Source organism: Dermacentor silvarum, chromosome 11 (assembly GCF_013339745.2).
Source record: "Dermacentor silvarum isolate Dsil-2018 chromosome 11, BIME_Dsil_1.4, whole genome shotgun sequence".
Taxonomy (NCBI): domain Eukaryota; kingdom Metazoa; phylum Arthropoda; class Arachnida; order Ixodida; family Ixodidae; genus Dermacentor; species Dermacentor silvarum.
Window position 1 is genome coordinate 111,943,122 of NC_051164.1, and position 21,032 is coordinate 111,964,153.

The 21,032-nt window shown below is 48.9% G+C and overlaps 1 protein-coding gene across 1 annotated transcript in view; it reads right to left on the reverse strand.

Annotated features, from left to right (window-relative positions):
• Positions 1-18,739, reverse strand: part of LOC119433903 (endoplasmic reticulum metallopeptidase 1) — a 46,435-nt gene extending 27,696 nt beyond the window's left edge. Inside the window, exons 1-2 of the mRNA XM_037701185.2 lie at positions 17,993-18,739; positions 155-282 (exon numbers count right to left, since the gene is read on the reverse strand). Of these exons, the coding sequence (XP_037557113.1) occupies positions 155-282; positions 17,993-18,614 (750 nt within the window). The 5' untranslated portion in view covers positions 18,615-18,739. The remainder of the gene's footprint in view (positions 1-154; positions 283-17,992) is intronic.
• Between the last annotated feature and the right edge of the window lie 2,293 nt (positions 18,740-21,032).

The window sequence follows — 21,032 nt, forward strand, 5'->3', positions numbered from 1 at the left end:
CTTATGAAGGACCTGTCATCACTGACAAGGAGACAGATGAATTGTCTCTGCTGACAGATCATTGTGTGTACTCAGCAAGTGCTGGCAGAATGACAAGACCAATTGTCTGTGCAGACACTACAGGAAGAGACAAAGAGACAAATTACACACTAACCTGCAGGATGTTTTCTTCCGCTCCATTAAACAGGAAAATGATAGGATGGGGCAGTGGTTCTTTCCTCCTCGAAAGGACGTGAAGGATCTCCAGCATAATTGCACATCCGATGGAATCATCGCTGGCGCCTGAAACAAGTTAATGGACGGCTGGTATTAAAAAGATATTGCTCAAAAAGTATCATTTACAGTGCAGGAAACGTCATTACTTTTAACCAGCTGTGCTCAAGCATTTTTAATAAAGTTCAAGAGAATAGACTGGTGGGCTAGTTGGTGCTGCATAACTTGAGGTTAAGTGCAAGAGAGCATGTAGGACAACAGAAGGGAACAGAAGAGCTGTGTCTTCGTTCCCTTCTGGTGTCCTACCTGCTCTCTTTGCGCTTAACCTCAAGTTCTTAATAAAGTTGCATAAGTTGCATGCAGAATGAACTGCTCCCGCACGTCAGGTTACACAACGGCAACTTGCCATGCATGCAAACTGCAACTCCTGCTTGGCCACAAAAAAAAAAAAAAAAAAAAAACAGTGTGAACAAGTTTGGTGCTCCCCCCCCCCCCCCCCCCCCCCCCAAATTAAGTTCCCCTTTTTTAACAGCCTAACTGGTGTGAGATAGCTGTCGGCACAAACAAAACGATGTGGTTTCAGCCAAGCGCTTTGGCAAATACCCTCACGCGTGCATGAAGCACATCCTGTATAAATAACATTTAGCCAACAAGATATGCACAACAAGACAGACGCTGGAAAAGGGTGCCTGCACAGAAACTAGTGCTTCAATGTTACTGAAAAAGCTTACAGGCATGTTATTTTCGTTCTAGCATGACACATACACACGCATATACACGCACGCATACACAAGGAAACCAGGAAAAATGTACGTGGTATTGCAACAATCAGATTATCTTTAACAAAACAGCAGTCGGGTGTAAACGGAACAAGAATATTCAAAAGCACTCTGCAGGGGTGCACCGACAATTCATCCGTGCATGTCCCTGCATAAGGTCAAACTCATTATTCATGCTTCATCGAGCCACACCCGGGAACAGGAGTTCAGCTCCAATGGTGTGTCATTTACAGCGAACAGGTGGTTCAAAATGACATATTGAACGTAGTTGGACGTGGATATGGTGCTAAACCTAAGGCAAGTCAACTTTTTTTTTTTTTAACACAGTGAGGAATAAGTGTCGATCATAGTTATAGCTAGCTCCTTTTATTTGTGCATGAAAAATGGCATGTGTATAAATTGGCAGTTTCGTCGTTTCGTATTTGGGCTACCAACCATTAGCTGTGCGTGCGCGGGAAAACTGTTCGTGCGCGGGAAAAACCCAGCGTAGCGCGAGAGCAAGTAGTCCGAGCTAGCTGACCTTCTTAAAGAGCAACTATGAAACCAGTTGCACAATTGTTAGCGTAAGATGAATGAACACGCATGTCGTATACGATTTTGACGCATTTATCGCTGAAGATTGTAAAAATGTATTTTTCGCGTCGGCTGGGTATGTATACATGCGCTGTGCCACCACTCACCGCTTGATCTCACGCGCGATGTTCGGTCCGGCAAGTGGAGCGGTTTTCAGAACAGAACACTTTTTCGGCGGTTTTGTTTCCGTTGCAGCGGGTCTGGATCTTTTTGTTCATTCGCCTTACCGTGTTCTGGTCATCCGCCGTTTTCGGTTTTAGTTTGTGGGCTCTGATGTCGCCGCCGGTGATCTCCGTAAGAGGTGAGTGTACTACGTCGAGTATCTCGTGGTTTCTCTACTTTAATTCGTACGGCCAGCTTGATTATGCCTCCGCCAAAGGCGCAAATTGAGTGTGCACGCGTTTAAGATGAACACGAAGCCTGTGTAGCTTGCTGAAATGGCAAGCCGCCGTTTTCGCTGAGTTGCGCTGGTCATTTTGATGCAACACTTTAGGGCATTCGGCTTTTCACTAGTTCCCATGTGAAGTTTCGATTGGTTGTGCCCGTGAGCATTACTAATTCGTTTTCAGAACATTACTCGTTTGAGAATTACTGCAGTACAGCATTTGCAGTAGCACGTACCACTGAATATTCTGCCCATTTCTTAGTGATGAACATTTCACATACAGCTTCTTAGATATTCGCGGCAACCGAAACTGCTCCCACCGTTTCCCGCCAAGACGGAACTCATTGAAGCTAAGCTAGCGTATATGTTACTGAACGTTTTTCGTTTTTATTAATTTATTTATTTTGAATACAAGTTACATACTCTTTCATGTTGACGCAAGTTTTTTAAGCCTCGCTGGTGTATAAGTTCTGTAGTTAGTAAACATTCGCACTGTACGAAGCTTTCTGTGCTGTTTGCGCTCATTGGCGGTGATGTTGACGGCCTACGACAGTCGTGATGTGATGTAAAATGTTACCTTTCGTGCACCACTTGTGTTTGTCGACGTAGTACACAGAACACACAGCGAGATGTTTGCTCGAGGCGTTGTGGTGCGCCATTTTTTGTAGCCTGCGAGAAAGTTAGCACTGTCATTCCCTCACACGGCCGCATCGCATCGCGACCGAAGTGTTGATTTGCTGAACAACCACTTGCGTGTTCTCTTGACGCTGCGGTGCTGCTTTGCGTCTGCACGCCCTGCGTCAGTTGTCCGCATGTACAAACTTGCACGGTGTTTATTATTCAGAAATAGCAGAAACGCGCCGCATCATACCTTTAATTAATTTTTACAGCGACGCTGTTAAGGGCTAGGTTCCCCATGTCGCGTCCGCGCGTAGAAATAAACTAGCAGCATTTGCTTTAGCTCCATGTGCGTGGCGGTTTCCCGCCAGTTGTGCTTGGCACAGGTGTCAAAAAGGATGATGGATCATGATGGCCCATTGTTATACCCTTCGCCAACGCCGATGCCTCTTTCACAGGTGTCGCGATACTCGACGGCGGCACGTTCCACCAATCGTTGTTAAAGTCCCTATATAAGAAAAGTACCGCCATCCTTTGACAAATGCCGCTTCGCTCTCTCCTGTGTTATCCTGTATCTCCTATTGGACGATGATAGCGCGCGCTTTTCACTTCTTTATATTTTCTTTTTTTCCGCCTCGGAGCCATGTTGAAAGTCCTCTGCGCAGTCGCCGGCGGCGGCGCGCGCCCGGCCTGAACGCTTCAACTAGAGTGTACTAGAACTCTAGCTTCAACGTGGACTTTCTAGGTGCGCCACCGTCGACTTGGCTTTCGCAAGCAAAAAGTAAAGAAAAAAGCAAGCGCTTTAGGAGAGGAGGCGGCAGAGGAAAGAGTAGATGGCGGTACTTTTCTCATATAGGGACTTTAATCGTTGTGCCCATGTATCGTGACGTAGAGATCGCGCTAGCGCCACTATCTGTAGTTGCCCTTTGGACTCGCTATGGGACGGACGCTTCTTTAACCACATCTTCCAAGATCCCGATGATGTCATGCAGTGTGCCGCGGCTATGAACGCTGTGGCTCATACACTAGTCTATGACGATGGGGCGGACTTGGCGCAGCAGACGCACTACTTGGCCATCGCGCTGGGCGAAAACAAGACGCCGGAGTCCTTGCTCTTTGACGAACATGCCGAAGACGCTCAATATAATCAATGATAATATATAAATTCACTATAGCAGACCCACCATAGTCACAGCTTCGCTGGCTTCCATCTTCACAGTAGTGAAAAAGCTAAGATTTTTTTTTTTTTTTAACTCTTAGTCCGCGACTGTTGCCATGTCTAGTAGTAGCGTTTGTTTTGCGGAAGAGACCCCAAACGAAGCATACCTTCTGACGGCACTTTTCCCTACTCCCGCGATCATCCCGTGTATGCAAGCTGTTACGAACAAAAAGTGGCTATTAGACACTCAAAGTAAACGCTCGCTACCTAGCGACCGTGCCGAGAAACGGCCGATACAGGTTCAAGCTTGAAGCGAAAGAGGGCCATGGAAAGACGGTGTCCCTATATAAGAAAAGTACCGCCATCTTTTGATAAACGCCACTTCTCTCTCTCCTGTATCTCCGATTGGACGATGATAGCGCGCGCTTTTCACTTCTTTATATTTTCTTTTTTTCCGCCTCGGAGCCATGTTGAAAGTCCTCTGCGCAGTCGCCGGCGGCGGCGCGCGCCCGGCCTGAAAGCTTCAACTAGAGTGTACTAGAACTCTAGCTTCAACGTGGACTTTCTAGGTGCGCCACCGTCGACTTGGCTTTCGCAAGCAAAAAGTAAAGAAAAAAGCAAGCGCTTTAGGAGAGGAGGCGGCGGAGGAAAGAGTAGATGGCGGTACTTTTCTTATTATAGCGACTTTAGGTCTTCTAAGTACCGCCATCTACTCTTTCCTCCGCCGTCTCCTCTCCTAAAGCGCTTTTTTTTTTCTTTACTTTTTGCTTGCGAAAGCGGTGGCGTCCCTAGAAAGTCGCCGTTGAAGCTTTCAGTAAGCTTTCAGGCCGGGCGCGCGCCGTGGCCGGCGACTGCGGCTGCGCAGTGACTTTCAACATAGCTCTGAGGCGGAAAACTAAACATGAAGTGAAAGCGTGCGCTGTCATCGTCCAATCGGAGATACAGGAGAGAGCGAAGCGGCGTTGATCAAAGGATGGTGGTACTTTTCCTATATATCTTTAGGTCTGCTATCACGTCATGCGCTGAATGCCTCGTAGTTCTCGAATCGTTGTGATGCCGCTGCGCAGAAGCCCGAAAATGAAAAAAAAAAAAAAAAAAAAAAGAGACTGATGTCGAAATGCTTTTGTTGTGTACCATTATGCGCTTCATCGCTGTGGAAAGACAGCAGTGATGATTTCATCTTTTCTCGAAAGAAGCAGACGACGCGCATCGGAAATGCGACAGCTCGGCCTGCCAGTGAACACTCCGGAACTGCTGTCTTTCGGAGCTTCTGTGCTTGGACACTCGCACAGGAACGTATGCATCGCCATAGAGAAATTCATTGTTAAATCAAACCGATTTCATTGTTAAGCATATTATTCCATTTATCTTGTACCTTATTGCCTCTTGTACTAGATTGTATACTATTTATATATTTATTGTCCACTGAATCATCTTAGAATTTACTCGCTTTAATATATTCACCAAAATTATACATTTGCTAAATTTATTCACTTAGCACATATATAAAATCTGCCCGACTCTTGGCCGACCCCCGTGAGTGAGTATGCGCCAAGGACGATAAGGTCATCATCATCATCGGGCGACTTGTATAAGAAGCTTCCGCATTGGGAAAAGGTGACATACTCGGTTTGTTCGAAACACTTCACTCGGGACGACTTCTTTCTTCCAGGCGGGTAGAGCATTGCTTTCTTTTTATTTATTTTAAATGTCTTGCTGGCGTTTCAAATCGCGGAGTGCACTTTGTTCGGGCAGGCGTTTTAATAAATTAGTGATGCACGCTTAAGCTTAATTCATTTGGTTTTCTTCGTTTATAGTTTTCTGACCCAGTATTAGTGTTACTAATGAGAGCAGTAGGAATATTATGGCTGATGTTTTGTCAGCAGGCGACGTATCGTTTTCATAGCATGGTCGTTTTCATAGCATCTTTTAGTTTAGCGGTGAAAGTAGAAGATGCTGTTTTCTCATTCAGCGTGGTGAGTTGCAGTTTATTTGCTCGCAAGAAATTTAGAACTGCAAACAGCGCTCGTTCCAGCTTTGGGGCGTTCGACCTGCGCACAGCGCCACTAGTTTGCTTTCCGACTCATTACATCTGGTTCAGTTAGTTTCGAAGTCGTGCATTTACACTAATACAACTGACTTTGCCAAACGAAAAACCTCACTAAATTTTGGAAACCTGTTGGAAGAAACTAAACTTGGGGCCCGATTGGTTATTCGCTTATCACGTTTCACCGGGTTTGAGAATTTCTACGGGCGGCAGGTGTCTGCTGTGTTCCCAATTAAGCCTGGGCCCTACCTTGAACACTGCGTACTGCGAGCACGAAAAATCGCCAGTCATCGGACGCAGACGACCTTATCACACATATCAGCCAGCTATAAAAATAAAGGTTACCTGTAAAGTTACCTCGTCAATACACATTGACGAGGTAACTTTACAGTTTTTAGCCTGGTTCTACCAGAGCAGAATATCCGTATTTAGTTTCTGAAAGCACGACATACTTTACTGCCTATATATACCGTGAGATGCTATGAGTGATGAACACTAATCGCAGTGCGGAGTTGCTATGAAAGTCGAAAATAGTCACGTATCGTATCTGTGCCAGTGGAGCAACGCTGCGAACAAATGCTTTGAACAAATGCTTGCACACCTTTGGGAAGACTGCTACGCACAAACACTTCCCTTTTTTAACCTGAGACTCGCTTGAAAGGCTCTGTCCTTAAATTAATATGATGCGGCTCGCTGGGCAGGTTGGACGTTTGCACGCACAGCGCAACTATTTCCGCGCTTTCGTTGCTGAAGTCCTTGAGACCGATCTAAATAAGGTGGTCGGCAGCAAAGACCCTTTTGGCTTCGACGAAACACCTCGGCTCGACGCCACAAACGAGAAACTTGAGCGCAAGCGAAAGAGCCGCCTTGAAATGTCTTGGCCATATTTGTTTATTTGGACAGTGTTGCCATCACAAGTAACGGGTTCTGGAGTTGCCAATTATTCACCCGTTTCGCCAGGGCAATGGCTTTGCGTATTGTCTGTCCCCTCTTTTTACCATACGATCTCCCCTCTGGACTGTTGCACGTGAGTGCAAAAGTAAGCGCTGCAGCTTCTACAATGCGTTTGCGCAGGGCTAACGCGTAATTACAGCCGTCCAGAAGTGTCGACGGCCAGGTAGTTCCAGAGGGCTCACAGACGTCTCTCCCGCGTCCCTACCATGTATATAGCACGTGTTCAACCACGCAGCGTGCAAGACAGTGACAGCAGCATCAGCAGTGAAAAAGTCGACGGAAGAGGCCGAGAAAGCTTCGCTTTAACATAGACTAGCATCTGTAGTACTAAGATCGAAAGATGGTACTGTCATGATGACGATCAAAAGCTTGGCGGCATCTATTTTGCGTGTAGCGCCGAGTTATAGCAGCCGCATATGAGAATCTGCTACATTATGAAATAAAGCGTCCAGAAAAGAGTGAGGAGCAGGCTTCTGTTGAAAAGAGAGCGTTTGAGAAAAAGGGTGACTTCGCGTTCCGCTTGCGAGCTCCTGTGTGTTTTTTCATCAAGCCTGAGGGGTGGTTCAGGACCCTTTTCAAGGCTACTAAGAAGAAGAAATGTGCAATTACAAGCTAGTTCTGCGGCTTTGTCAAGATTGGTTCAGTGGTATTTATTCTACTCGTATATAACAAATTTAGCCAAAGTGAAATATCGTTGCAGTTAGCCTTTAATTCGATCCCCACCGACCCGCACGTCCTCAGGCCTGCGGAGGTAACTAGGTACATAACATTGAAAACACAATAAATTCAGCAGACGATGCTACTGCTTCACTAGGCGTGAATTTGTTTCATATAAAACTGGATGGTTAGATAAAACTGGTTCGACCAATGGTTCGGCGTGTCACGCCGAACCATTGGTCGAACATGGCGCTATTCGCCTGATGCTGGTTGAGTCGCGCTTCAAGAGCAATAAACGGAGACATTACAGACTACTTCAAGCAATAAAAAAAGATGTGAATTCATCATTTTGCTGATGCTTCTTAATTCCACCATTCGGATATAATTCGACCAAATCTCGCGGTCCCGCAAGGGTCGATTTAGCGGGAATCTAACACCACTTAGGTGTAAATGTTCCGTGAGATTTCATATGTATCATGATAGTTGATGGGGGGGTATTAAATATTTCTATGAATATTTCTAAATTAAGGTATATGTACTAACACAATTTTTTGTGCTTGTGTGGCAGGGTTATTACGCGTACGCTGAGACATTTCAGAACAAAGCTGTCTTCATTTGCTTTACTATATATTGTCTGTCGTATATAACGTGGTATATTGTCTAACACCTCGGCCCACACAAGTAAAAAAAAAAAAAAAAATTAAAAAATATGCAGATCCCGCGCACCTTGGAAATCGATGTTGATGCGAATGATTTTGCAGCTAGCTAGCTATTATCCAGCATGGTTCGAGGGTTCCGCAATGCATCACCAGTGGACGTATTTTTGAACGATCACTTTCGGGTATATAGCACTTTCAGTGCGCGCTGATTGCCTATCGGTTGAGCAAAACTGGTTAAGCTGATTGTCTGGCTGTGAAAAACCGGTCGAATCATCCAACGTGCCGTGTACGACGTCACGCGTAAGTAATAGCATTTCCGAAAGCAACCGTCCGAAAATACCGCTCCAGGTATCATTCCCTGCATTTCCTGCATGCATACCCCGCACCTCCACCAGAACGTTACATGTGGAACAACACAGACGAAATAGGCTATTTACAAGGTAGATATACCTGGTAGCGAAGCTTCCATAGAAGCCCATACGTTCAAAACATGGTTGCTTACCGGCGGTTCATGGGGCTTAGCGCCATCTGTGTGAGGAGGGAACACTTCCGGCGGAAGAGTGAGTGAGTGAGTGAGTGAACTTTATTGGGTCCACAATAGACGCGAGTAAACTCGACGTCACCTGGCTAGGCCCACTCGGGGACCATCAGGTCAAACCTGATGGCCCTCTCGCGGGCCCTCTGGACTGCCAGGATTTGAGAGGTCTGATCCTGGGCCTTAATAAGCATCATCATTTCCTCTTGGGTGAAAGGGGGACCGGCAAATACGCAGCCCCACAGGACATGCTCGAAGTCCGCATAACCACCACACAGGGGGCAGTCCGGGCTTGGGAACCGTTCGGGGTACATTGTGTGCAGTGCTGCAGGGCTTGGGTAAGTGCTGGTTTGTAGAAGTCTGAGAGTCACTGCCTGGGCCCTGCACAGTGAGGAGTGCGGCAGAGGCAGAAGTCTTCTTGATAGGTAATTGTGTTTGTATATCTCGTCGGAAGAAAAAATAATTTGACGTCATATCCGTCAAAAACAGAAGTGACGTCATTTTGTTCTCATAGGCGCGAAATTTGTTTTCGGAGGCCTGCCATTAGAGCTGTATATTCAAATGCCCCGCCATTCGACTTCATGGGCGTTCCGAGTTTTCAGCGCGAAAAGCGAGGCCGGAAAAGATCAGCCGTACGGGTGTCGAAGTCGCATCGCTGCACAGAACATACACTTTGGGCGTAGATTGCGTAGAGTGCTCGTCCTTTCGTCGGACGCCAAGCCCGTCGGCCAGCGCTGTTGCACGAAAACAACTAAAGTAAACAAGTATCTGACGGTCGCAACTCACTACTTTTGACTGCACAGGTTAAGAAACAATAAAACTACCCGCGTCACCTAATTCGGACAAACGTCGACATGCAACACAACACATGTGAGGGGGGCGTATTGTAACAGGTGAACTTTACGAGCGCGCCTTTCAACCACTCCAAGAGTTGCATGGCATTGCAAGTGATAGCGGCGTCAACGCCCGCCGCTATCGATGGGCGCTCTCACGGTGGGCCCTGAAAAAAGGTATTTATTGATAATGATCTAGTAAAATACAGTTATATCTTTTCTCGCCATGCATATATAAAATGAATTAGGAATTTTATTTTCGTTGAATGAATCTAACTGCGTCTCTCTTTAATTTAAACACGCGTTTTTTCTTTCCTAGTGTTCATTCCCCCCAAACATAGTCGCGCTTCAATCGCTGCTCCCATAACCACCCTTGCTGATGTCGGTGACAATTGGTTCTGAACCGCTTTTCGCCCGAAGCTTCGCGACCTATGTGGATCGACCTTGCTATTTACACTGGAGCCAGACAGCCAGGCCGACACTCGCTCGCGCCAACAGCCCGGACACACATCATCGTCTTTCTCCCGGCGGCTCGTGTCTTGAGCATCTCTCGATGATATCGTAATATCATTCTGGTCATGTCAATCCATGCATGTCATGTCATTGAAAATCATGTCTTGCATATGCTGATATATATCCAGTTAAATTCTGGGACTTTACGTGCCATAACCACGATATCGTTATGAGGCGCATGCTGTAGTGGGGGACTCCTGATTAAATTGGGCCACCTGCGCTTCCTTACCGACGGTACAATACACGTTTTTGCATTTTGCCCCCTACGAGATGCTGCCGCTGTGGTCGGGAATCAAACCCGTGACCTTGTGCTTAGCAGCGCAACAAACCAACGCGGCGGGTTATGTGTCCAGTTCAAGGAGGTTCAAAAAAAAAAAAAATTAAACCTCCTTGGTCCAGTTAGACAAACGACCACGATGGCATCACGACACGAGCACATACGTATAGTGTCCCAAATGTAATGTGATGAAAAGTCATGCATATTATGACATATCCATTTAAAGAAACGACCACGATGGCATCATGACCAGTAGCATGGCATGCACGTCGTCAGTCGGGTCCTTCATGTCATGATATGCATGACATGTGTGCCATGTCATGGATATATATATACATCGGTTAAAGAAACGATCCGGGCAGCATCGCGTACCCATGCAATGGCCTATGTTAGTAGATAACTTGTGTCACTGGATCCGCGTAAGAGGATGGATATATATATATATATATATATATATATATATATATTGTAGTGAAGACGAATGCCCGGCGCTGCAGCCACATCGCCAGTCATCCGGGAAGCGCGAGCTCGAGATTGCCTGAGCCGCTCTGGTTGAGACACGCTGCCAACGCTGCCCGCTGCTCTCTTGTATACTGTGTTCACATTAGATTCTGGTGGAGGTGCTGCGGTTTCCCCCAACCTGGAATTACGCACCCGAACTCTGCCGTCCGTCATGCCTGACGACCCCAGCCCGACATCCCCACCGGTTACTCCAGCCATCGTATGTGCCGGTGCCCAGCGTCAGCGGGATCCTGACATCTTCTGCGGCACCGATGAGAAAGACGTTGAAGATTGGCTGGAATCGTATGAACGCGCCAGCAACACTAACAAATGGGACGACACCCAGAAGCTCAACAACGCGATGTTCTATCTGTCGGGCGTCGCCAAGCTGTGGTTTCGAAACCACGAAGCCGATCTCCGCACATGGGCTCGCTTCAAAACCAGCATTGCAGACGTTTTCGGCCGCCCTGGCGTGCGCAAGCTTCGCGCTGAACAACGCCTGCGCAGCCGATCCCAGCATATATATATATATATATATATATATATATATATATATATATAGATTCACTGTGCCTCATATAGGCAAAGAATGTTTCGCATTTAAAGACTCGTAGTTATTTGAGTAGAACATGGAACATTCACATATAAATCTTGGGAGACCAGCTGATGTATGAGTGAGTGAGTGAGTGAGTGAGTGAAATAACTTTTATTACAGGTCCGGCGAGGACGCGAACTCGTCGCGCACCCGGCTAGTCCCACGTCGGGACCGGCAGGTCTAGCCCACCAGCCCGGTCGCGGGCACACCGGACAGCCAGGATTTGCTTGTCTAGAGCGGGGCTACGCAGAAGCGAGTCCCACTCATCCTTGCTGAACTTGGGGTATCTCGACCCGCACTCCCAGAGCATGTGTGCTAGAGTGGAGGTCTGCCCACAGGATGGGCAGGCGTCGTCGCGATATACGTCAGGGTAAACTTCGTGCAGAACGGCCAGACACGGATATGTGCCGGTCTGTAAAAGTCTAAGCGAAACAGCTTGCGCCCTATTCAATTTGGGGTGAGGGGGTGGAAAGACCCTTCTGGACATGTAGAAAAATTTTGTCACCTCGTTGTGAGTAGCGGGAGCATCCCTGTGGCCGTAGGGGGGAGGGGTGTCGGCTCTCCTTACAGAGGAAGCGCGGTCGGTGAGGTCGCGCGCAGCCTCGTGAGCAGACTCATTGAGGTTCGGGGGAGCACCCTCGACCGACCCTACGTGAGCGGGAAACCAGTGAATCGAATGATGCGTGAGAGCATCCGGATTGGAGACGCTAAGAAGACGAGCAGCCTGCTCGGCGATGCGACCCTTCTGAAAAGCCCTAACTGCCGTTTTGGAATCGCTGTAGATCTCAGACCCACGACCGTCTAGCAGGGCGAGGGCGATGGCGGCTTGCTCGGCGACTTCGGGGTCTGAAGTGCGAATTGAAGCGCTATTGGAAAGCTTGCCGCTGGAGTCGACCACGACGATGGCAAAGGTCTTTCCATCGCTGTACTCCGCGGCGTCGACGAAGCGTGCTCTGATGCCTTGTTGATAGATCTGTTTCAGAATTGCTACTGCTCTCGCCTTGCGTCTGCCCTCGTTGTGGACGGGATGGACGTTTCGAGGCACGGGGGCCACTTCGAACTTGTCTCGAATGCACCTAGGGATCGGGGTACTGACCCTCGAAGATACCACAGGAGGGTAACCCAGCTCTTCGAGGATGCGTTTACCTGCCGCTGTGGTGGTCAGGCGAGCGAGTTGCGCGCGTTCTTGGGCTTCGGCAATCTCCTCGGCGGTGTTGTGTACCCCCAGCTTGAGGAGATCTTCGGTATGGGTCCTAATGGGTAGCCCGAGAGCCCTTTTGACTACTTTGCGGATGAGAGCATTGAGCTTGTCTCGCTCCGCTCTGAGCCAGTTGTGCATAGAAATCGTGTACGTGAAGTGGCATAATACGAAGGCGTTGATAAGGGTGAGGAGATTGGCTTCCTTCATGCCTCTGTGCCTGTTTGCGTTTCTGCGAACGAGGCGGAAGGCGTTGTCCGTCTTTGCAATGATCTTGCGGAGAGCCGTTCCGTTCCCGCCGTTGAATTCGACAAACATGCCCAGGACCCGAATGACGTCGACCCTGGGTATCACCCCTCCATCACAAGTGTGAAGACAGATGTTGCTTTCGGAGACTGGCTTCCAATCGTTCGGTCTTCTTCCCTTCTATTTTCTGTAAAGCAGAAGCTCCGACTTGGCGGGGGACCACCGAAGTCCGGTGGGGCGGAGATACTCCTCGATCACGTCGATCGCCTCCTGCATGGCTTCTTCGACTTTGCCCTCGCATCCCCCGGCGCACCAGATGGTAATGTCGTCAGCGTAGATGGTGTGCTTGACGTCCTCAACGCATGCCAACCTCTCGGAAAGACCAATCATACAGATGTTAAATAGTGTGGGGGAGATTACGGCGCCCTGAGGAGTGCCCCGTGCTCCGAGGGGCACATCTTCGGAGCGGAAGTCTCCAATGCGAAGATTTGCCTTCCCGTCCGTTAAAAAAGAGCTTACGTAGCTGTGGAATCTGGAACCGAGACCTAGGTCTGAAATGGTCTTGACGATAAAGGCGTGGAGCACGTTGTCGAAAGCCTTCTCGAGGTCCAGACCGAGCAGAGCCTTGACGTCTCTGGAACGGCCGTCCACGATCTGATGCTTGATTAGTTTCATTGCATCCTGCGGCGAGAGTCCGGCGCGGAACCCGATCATGTTGTACGTGTAAACGTCGTTGTCTTCGAGGTACCCGTTGAGTCTGTTGAGGACGACGCGCTCCATGACCTTGCCGACGCAGGAGGTTAGAGAAATCGGCCTCAGGTTCTCGATGTTCGGGGCCTTGCCGGGCTTGGGAATCAGCACCGTGCAGGCCGACTTCCATTCTGCAGGAACCACGCCGCTCTTCCAGGACTCGTTGATCTTCTCGGTGAGAAAGACAATCGACGGGTCGTCGAGGTTTCTCAACATTCTGTTCGTGACTCCGTCCGGACCCGGCGCAGACTTGCGGTTGAGCGAGAAGATGGCCTGTCTGACCTCGGCAACGGAGAAGTCTTCGTCCAGCTCGGGGCGAGGAGGGCCTCGGTAGTCAGGGAGTTGGGTCGCCGGATCCCCGTCGCGCCGGATGGGCAGGTACTTCTGAATGAGCTTGGAGACGAGTACATCAACCGTGTGAGACCTGGTGGCTTCGTGAAGGGCCCGGGCCAACGTATGCTTCTGATTTGACTTGGAGCCGCTTTCGTCGAGAAGGTGCTTCAGCATACCCCAGGACTTGCCATTGCGCATCTGTCCGTCAATGGATTCGCAGAGCTCGTCCCACTGCTGCTGGCATAGCGCTTTGCAGTGGTCATCGATGACCTTGTTGAGCTCCGAGATTTTCTTTCGGAGTCTGCGATTGAGCCTTTGACCCTTCCATCGACGGAGCAGGGCGTTTTTGGCCTCGATGAGATGGGCGAGTCTGCTGTCCATTCGCTCGACGTCGAGATCAGTTTCCACTTTCTTGGTGGCCGCGGAAGCGTCGTTGCGGATGCATTCGCACCATTCTTTGAGGCTGGTGGTTTCCCTGGCTCTCCCGGGTTCTTCCCGAATGTTGCGAAAATGGTCCCAATCGACGAATGTGAATTCTCTGACCCTACTCCGAGCCACCTTGAAGTGGGTCTCGAGAATGTAGTGGTCACTGCCAAACTCCATGGCGGTGTTCTCCCAGCCCACGTCCTCGACGTTCTTGACGAAGGCGAGGTCGGGTGTCGTGTCCCGGGTGACGGAGTTGCCGATACGCGTGGGAAAAGCTTTGTCCGTGACCAGAGTGAGGTCCATCTCGTTGGCGTCTTGCCACAGGTTGCGCCCCTTGGTAGTGTCGTAGATGTAACCCCAGAGGCCGTACGGGGCGTTGAAGTCGCCGACGACGACCAAGGGTCGTGGGCCGGCCAGGTCGGTCGCTTTCTTGAGGATGGTCTTGAACTGTTGGCGCGAGTCCCTGGGGTTGCTACACCAGCTGATGTATTTAGTGTAATAATTCATACCACAGAAAAATGTATGCGATGAAAGTGATGGCTCGTATCTAACAAAGTTCAGTTGATGTAATCGTCGACCCAGTTGGAAACATTTTTCAATGTGATACCGCCTCGCTCAACATAAATTTGTTGAGCTCGATCATGCACACGCAGCACACGACGAAGAAATGGCAACAATGGAATGACTATGAAGACGACTATGTGACGACAACGAAACGACACGGACGGCATGACACTGGAATCACTGCGACAAAATGACGAACTTGGAACGACGGCATGACAATGGCATGACGACGACTGTCTGACGATGACGACCATGGAATGACGGCGCTGGAGTGACAACGATGGTAATAGACGATAACAGCAATAGGATGAGCGATGCTAAAATGATTACTACAACGGTATTTCGACAATGACTGGCAATGCCCGAATGAAGACGACAATGGGAATCACTACGACAAAATGACGGTGATGGGAACGACCACGACGACTGCGTGACGACGTTGCAATAATGAAAATGGCGCGACTACCATAGCATGACCACCCTGGAGTGAATGGCATGGCGACAACGTGATGATGCTGGAGCGAAGGCGACGGTGTAACGAAGGGAATGACGAACTGCAATGACGATGCTAAACATATTACAATGGTATGACGACGGCGCGTCGACATTATCATGACGACGAAGGCATGCCGACAATGAGATGACAGTGGAATCGCTACGACGAAATGACGATGGAACGACGGCATGGCGCCGACTTTTTGACGACGACGCAATGACGACGGATTGAAGATGCGGGCGTGATGACGATATGACAACGTACTGACAGCGACAGAGTGAAGATGACAAGACAACGAAGGAATGATGACAATGGCATGACGGCGATAAAATGACGATGGCATTAGTGTTTGCGATGGAGATAGCTTACGTCCGCGCCTACGCACACCACCCGCCACTGCGGGCCGCCTCGCTTCGCACTATATCCTGTGTTTGTTCGCACTATGTCAGGTACCGGCCAATCGTCACTGTAGTCAGTAGGGCTGAGAATTGTTCAACGACGACGGCGTGACGACGTCATTATATTTAGCTCTAGCTGTTCGGCAAGACAGCAGCAACGGGAAAGACGAAGCAGTAGGCAAAATTTTGCTGTAATGGAAGCGCGGGTGGGAGCACTAGCTTAAAGGGACACTAAAGAGCAGCATGATTTGTTTTGTGTCAGTAAATTACTCTCCTACAATATCAAAAACACCACTCTTACCGCGATAAGACGCTTGGTAAGCCAGAAAAATCGCAATAACAAAAGATGGGTTGTGACGCCTGCTTGAAGTTGCCGCGCCAGATTGCTGTGACGTCAAGTATATTTTGACAGTGTTTTCTAGGCCTATAGTCAACTCTTTAGCGGTAAAGATGGACTACATTGTGTTCCGAGGAGCCAAGTATTGAACATGGTGAGTTTCGTGAACTTCTGTTGAGCCAACGCGGCCTAAATATGAAAATATACTTTGAAATTCGTGACGTCACAATGACATACTGGCGTTGGGGATTCAGCGCGATATTCAAAAACAAACATTGATTTTCATCAACCTATTATTTCGAAGTTAACAACAAAGTTTTTAAAGAACGCATTATCCGTCTAAATTGATTTAGTGCTTTGTTTTAGTGTCCTTTTAAGTCAAATTTTTATGATGCAATCCTTAGAAGACGGGTGCATGTCATGCTCTTTCAGTCTGCATAGACGTTGCACACAGCATAAATATTTAGAATGTAATTGTAAGTTGAATAAAAAATGTTTGATGAAGAACTAGTGTGTTCTTGTTATAATACTGCTGCGGTTATTGATGACCCATTTACGGAATGCAGCATGCGTTGAGCGTAACAAATGCTTACAGTTCATTAATCACAGTTTAAAAATCCTTGGCAATTCCCAAAACAGTCACCGGGCAAATTGTAAAAAAAAAAAAAAAAAAAGGCCTTTGGGTTTTGGAAGGCGAATAATACTAGGAAAGGCGTCTTCGTATCAGCAAGTCTTGCCAATGATATTCCATTGTTGGCCGTCCATTGCTTGGTCAATGAACTCATCACATCCAAGTACGAAACAGTGTGGTTTCCACTTTGTTACTATCGTTGGAAACAACCCGAGACTGCAAACTCGAAATTATTTGCATGGGAATCACGTGGCAAAAGCGCGCAGTCTTGAAGTACGCGCACGCCTCCGGTGCTGGACGCCGTAAAATTCCGCCACCAAGCTCAGACGAATGGTTCATTTATGTCGGGTATCCTAGGTGACGCGCTGTAATCTTGTACGATTACGCACTGCCTTTGAAATTGGACCCAGTTACTCCATATATCTAAAAAGGACACCGCCGCTCTCGTAAAACAACGACAGCGCTTCACGGCCGCGCGAGCTTGACAACAGAGTGAGCATTCCAGTCACGGAAACTGTCCGCGGATAGCGCGCGCGTCGCTATGCCATTGCAGGAAAACAACTAAAAAGGAACACAGACACACGCGCTTATTTGCGGTGCACCGCGCGCGCTCGACGACTGGGCCCGGAAGAGGCGCGTCGCCGCCCCCGACGCGTTTAAGCCCCGCAAGGTTACGTCAGTGGAGAGCGAGCCAGAGGGGACAGCGGGACGACGAAGGCCGCGCGTAATTTAGCCGAGCACTACCTCGTTCTGGGCGGTCGAGCGCCACCGGGCTCTGGTCGTTGTAGGCACGACCTTCGCTCGCAGAGGAGCCGCCCGACAACGCGAAGACGATCGCCCGAGACGATGTAGTACCGCCGCGGTGCTCTGCAAGCAGCTGCTCGCGAAAGAGGGGGCGTGGCCGCCGCTAGCAGACGCGCTCGTCCTGTCCGATGGAAAGGAACTGCGATCGCCCGGACGAAAAAGCGCCGCGCCTTGAAGTCGAATCGTTCTGTTCCGCGTTGGCGGCGGCATAATCTGACGTGCCGGTATTTGACGTCCATACAAAAGCAGACGCCTGGGAAATCAAAGCGCTTTGTCGTTCCGCGAAAAAGCTGCCGCACCGCGCCTCCCGGTGCTCCTCTCTCAACCACTCGAACGGCGAGCCCTTGGATGTTTTCTTTTGGCCAGCCAATCAAGGAACACGGCGTCGTGCGCGAGCGCGCGCGCTCGTCGGAATCGGAAGCCAGCACGTTAGGATGGCGGCATGGCAGCGCAGGGGGAGAAAGAACACTTCGGATTGAGCGTGACTGAGGGGATGCATCTCGGGGCTTACCTGGGCTGCCGGGCGCCGTGTCGTAGTGACAGTTGACGAGTAAGGAATGCCTCTGATCGACCGCCGGCGGAGGATCCCTGGGCGCGAGGCGCGCGATCACGTTCTGGATGCCTCGGTAGCTCGAGGTAAAGCCGTCGATGAAGTCGAGAAAAAAGGAGCCATTCGGCTTCTGCACCACAAACTCGAGCTTGTGCACGGGTCGCGCCCGCTTCCTGAGCTGCTCCAACTCGCGCATGAGGTAGTCCACGGCGATCACCTCGTTCTCGACGCTGCCGACCGTGCGCTGGCCGATCGCCACGAGTTGGGCGAGCCGCTGCCTCGCCCTGGCGCCCACAAACACGCGTCCGTCGTCGGCGGGATCCGTCGATACGGCGTCCGGTAGAGACAGTTGCAGGCGGCGCACCAGCAGCGCCGTCCCGAGGTAGAACACCAGAAGGCACGCGTAGAACGTTAAGCCGAGCAGCCGCTTTTGATGCCTGGTTAGCGGTAGCCGCTGGCCGTTTGCTTGCGATGTGACGTAGCTGCCGCCGTCTTGGAGGACTCCGTTCCAGGGTGGCTGGTGCACGCCGTTGGTGCCTTTCTGGCGGTAACGAAGCGAACCATCCCTCGCATCGCACGCCATCGCGTCGTGCTTCGCTTGTCTCGATGCTGCTGCTGCTCCCAACGCCACCCGCCGCGCCGATGCCAGCCGAGCGTCGGCACGTGATCACCCAGCTGCCCTACCCGCGTGCGCTCTCTTCGACGCGGCGCTCGTTCCTCCTTCCGATGCGACCGCTACCGCTTGGCGGCGTTGAGGGCGTGGGTCACGTGCCTCGTATAACGGCAGTGATTGGAGAGAGCGCGTACCGTTACCTGGCCGGCGGCGCGCGCAAATTTGAAGAGGAAATACTTTTGCGCTGATGTCCGAAGCGTACTTCAGTTGCTGGCGTGCAGTGAGTTTTTCCCGCCGGACGTTAACACATACATGATGGGCTGTGATTGTCTTAAGTATCAGTGGCTGCCGCGAAGTGATGACGGAAACGCGTGCAGTTTGTCGGAGAGCAAACATGGAAGAAATCCGTACAGAGACAGCTTCGATCTCTCGTTTTTATAGCTAATTCGGGCGAGTATTCCGTCATTGAAACGTTTCCCGCCATCCCAAGATGTCTCAGTACAGCCTTGTTGCTTCGGGAACCGCCCTTGCAATTGCCTGCTATAAATACACCTTCACCGTTGGGTACGTGAGCACTCGACCGAAGCTGAAGGCCGACTGGTGGTTCAACGAATTTCTCTTCCGTATCATCCAGAACTTGCTATGTCCATATTGTATTGACGTATGCTTATGGTATGCTTATTAAGTATATAGAAATAAGGAAATATCTTACTATACTCGCGGACAACTTTGTGTGGCAATGAAGAGAAAGCTACGGAGACAAAACGCTCACAAATGAGAGCGCTCCAATGAATAAACAGCGTTCCAAACGCTGTTTTATGCTTTAAAGCACAAAAGTGATTGGAACACCATGCATTTCGTCGGACACTTTGAATTCTCGAAACTGGTTCAGTCCTGAGAATTCGTTCCAAGTGGTATCGTCTTGCGAACTCAGCGGCTATTATTCGTAGATTAAAATATGTGCCTTAAAATAATTAATAAGTCAACTAGTGTAATTATGTTAATTACACAATTAGGCGTTTTGATTTATCGTGGAAGTAATGGCCGCCTCATCGAGTTCAAGGGTTATAATTGTGCTATCTGCCACAAGCAATTAAAAAAAATGGTCCAGCTAAAACGAAACACCCTGTATAGCGCCTCTATACAGGCCTGAAACGAGGGTTTAACAATTTTCATTTAGCCCCCAATTAAACGACACACTTGACAATTTATATGAGCCCTGACATTTCCTACATTTCCTCGAAATATAAGCTTTGTGAGTGACTTTCTTTCTTTCTTTCTTTCTTTCTTTCTTTTTTTTTTTTTTTTTTTTAGGAAGTCGCTAGAACAGGCATGTAGCGTTTTTGCGCGCTCCTAGTTGTATAACAGATTCGCTGTATAGAACGGAAGCTCAAGCGCGAATGGTCTTGAGCTCATTCGAAGTTGGTTTGCTAGATGTTTCTTCTTAGTGAAATGGCATAACTTACTTTCGGAGATCGGCCAGCTGTAGGAATCGGGCGGTACGAGGGTTCAAGAAAATCAAACAGAATTTGGAGGAAAATAAGTTAAAAAGTGAATTTAGTAAATGGAAATATTGAAATTTACAGTTAACGGTGTACACGAATAGCGACACATATCACGTCCTCGGACCATTTCCAAGTCATTGGCGGCATTCCAGATATACAATGTGTTTTCGTCTTGGTAATCCCCAGTGTGCCTTCTTTGTGTATCTCAGTTCGTGTTTCCTGGAAATGCTTTATTATTCCTTGTCTTCCGATCTACGATATTTTTATGAAATGAATGAAATCGTTTTAAGCTACTTCATCGATGTAGTGAAACAAATCTTTATTTTCTTGCTTAGTTTTTTTTTTTAAATCTATGTACTCGGTATGTAGCGTTTATTAGCAATTGGTCATCTTATGTTTGTTTATATGGTGTTCGTCTACGCAATTAATTCAAGAATAATTCGTTTCTCGTCACATGCACATTTTGTCTGTGTCACCATGTACTGTCATAGAGATCAGGGTTTCGGTCAGGTTGCTTCCGCAACTTTTTTATTGATGATCTTTCACATGTATCTGTTTATGGGAAACAAACTGATGCAGACATGAAGCAAACAATTCTAAATTTCTAAATAAGAGAAAGGAGGGCACGTACGAAAATGGAGCAAATGTAGCATGCAGTTCTTTTTGTCTCGCTAGGAAATTAAGAATACCACCACCAACGCGTTCCTGTTGCCTAAACCTAGAGTGGTAGAACTAAAACCGCCGGAACGAGTCAAGTTCACTCCGAGCTTTCGAAAGGAAAGTTCCAAAAGTGTTTTCCGCTGAACAGTAAAATGGCGGCATGCGAAGAAATTCCACATGGGCACGCGTACGCACGCAGAACGCCTTCGCCGCTGGCACAGCC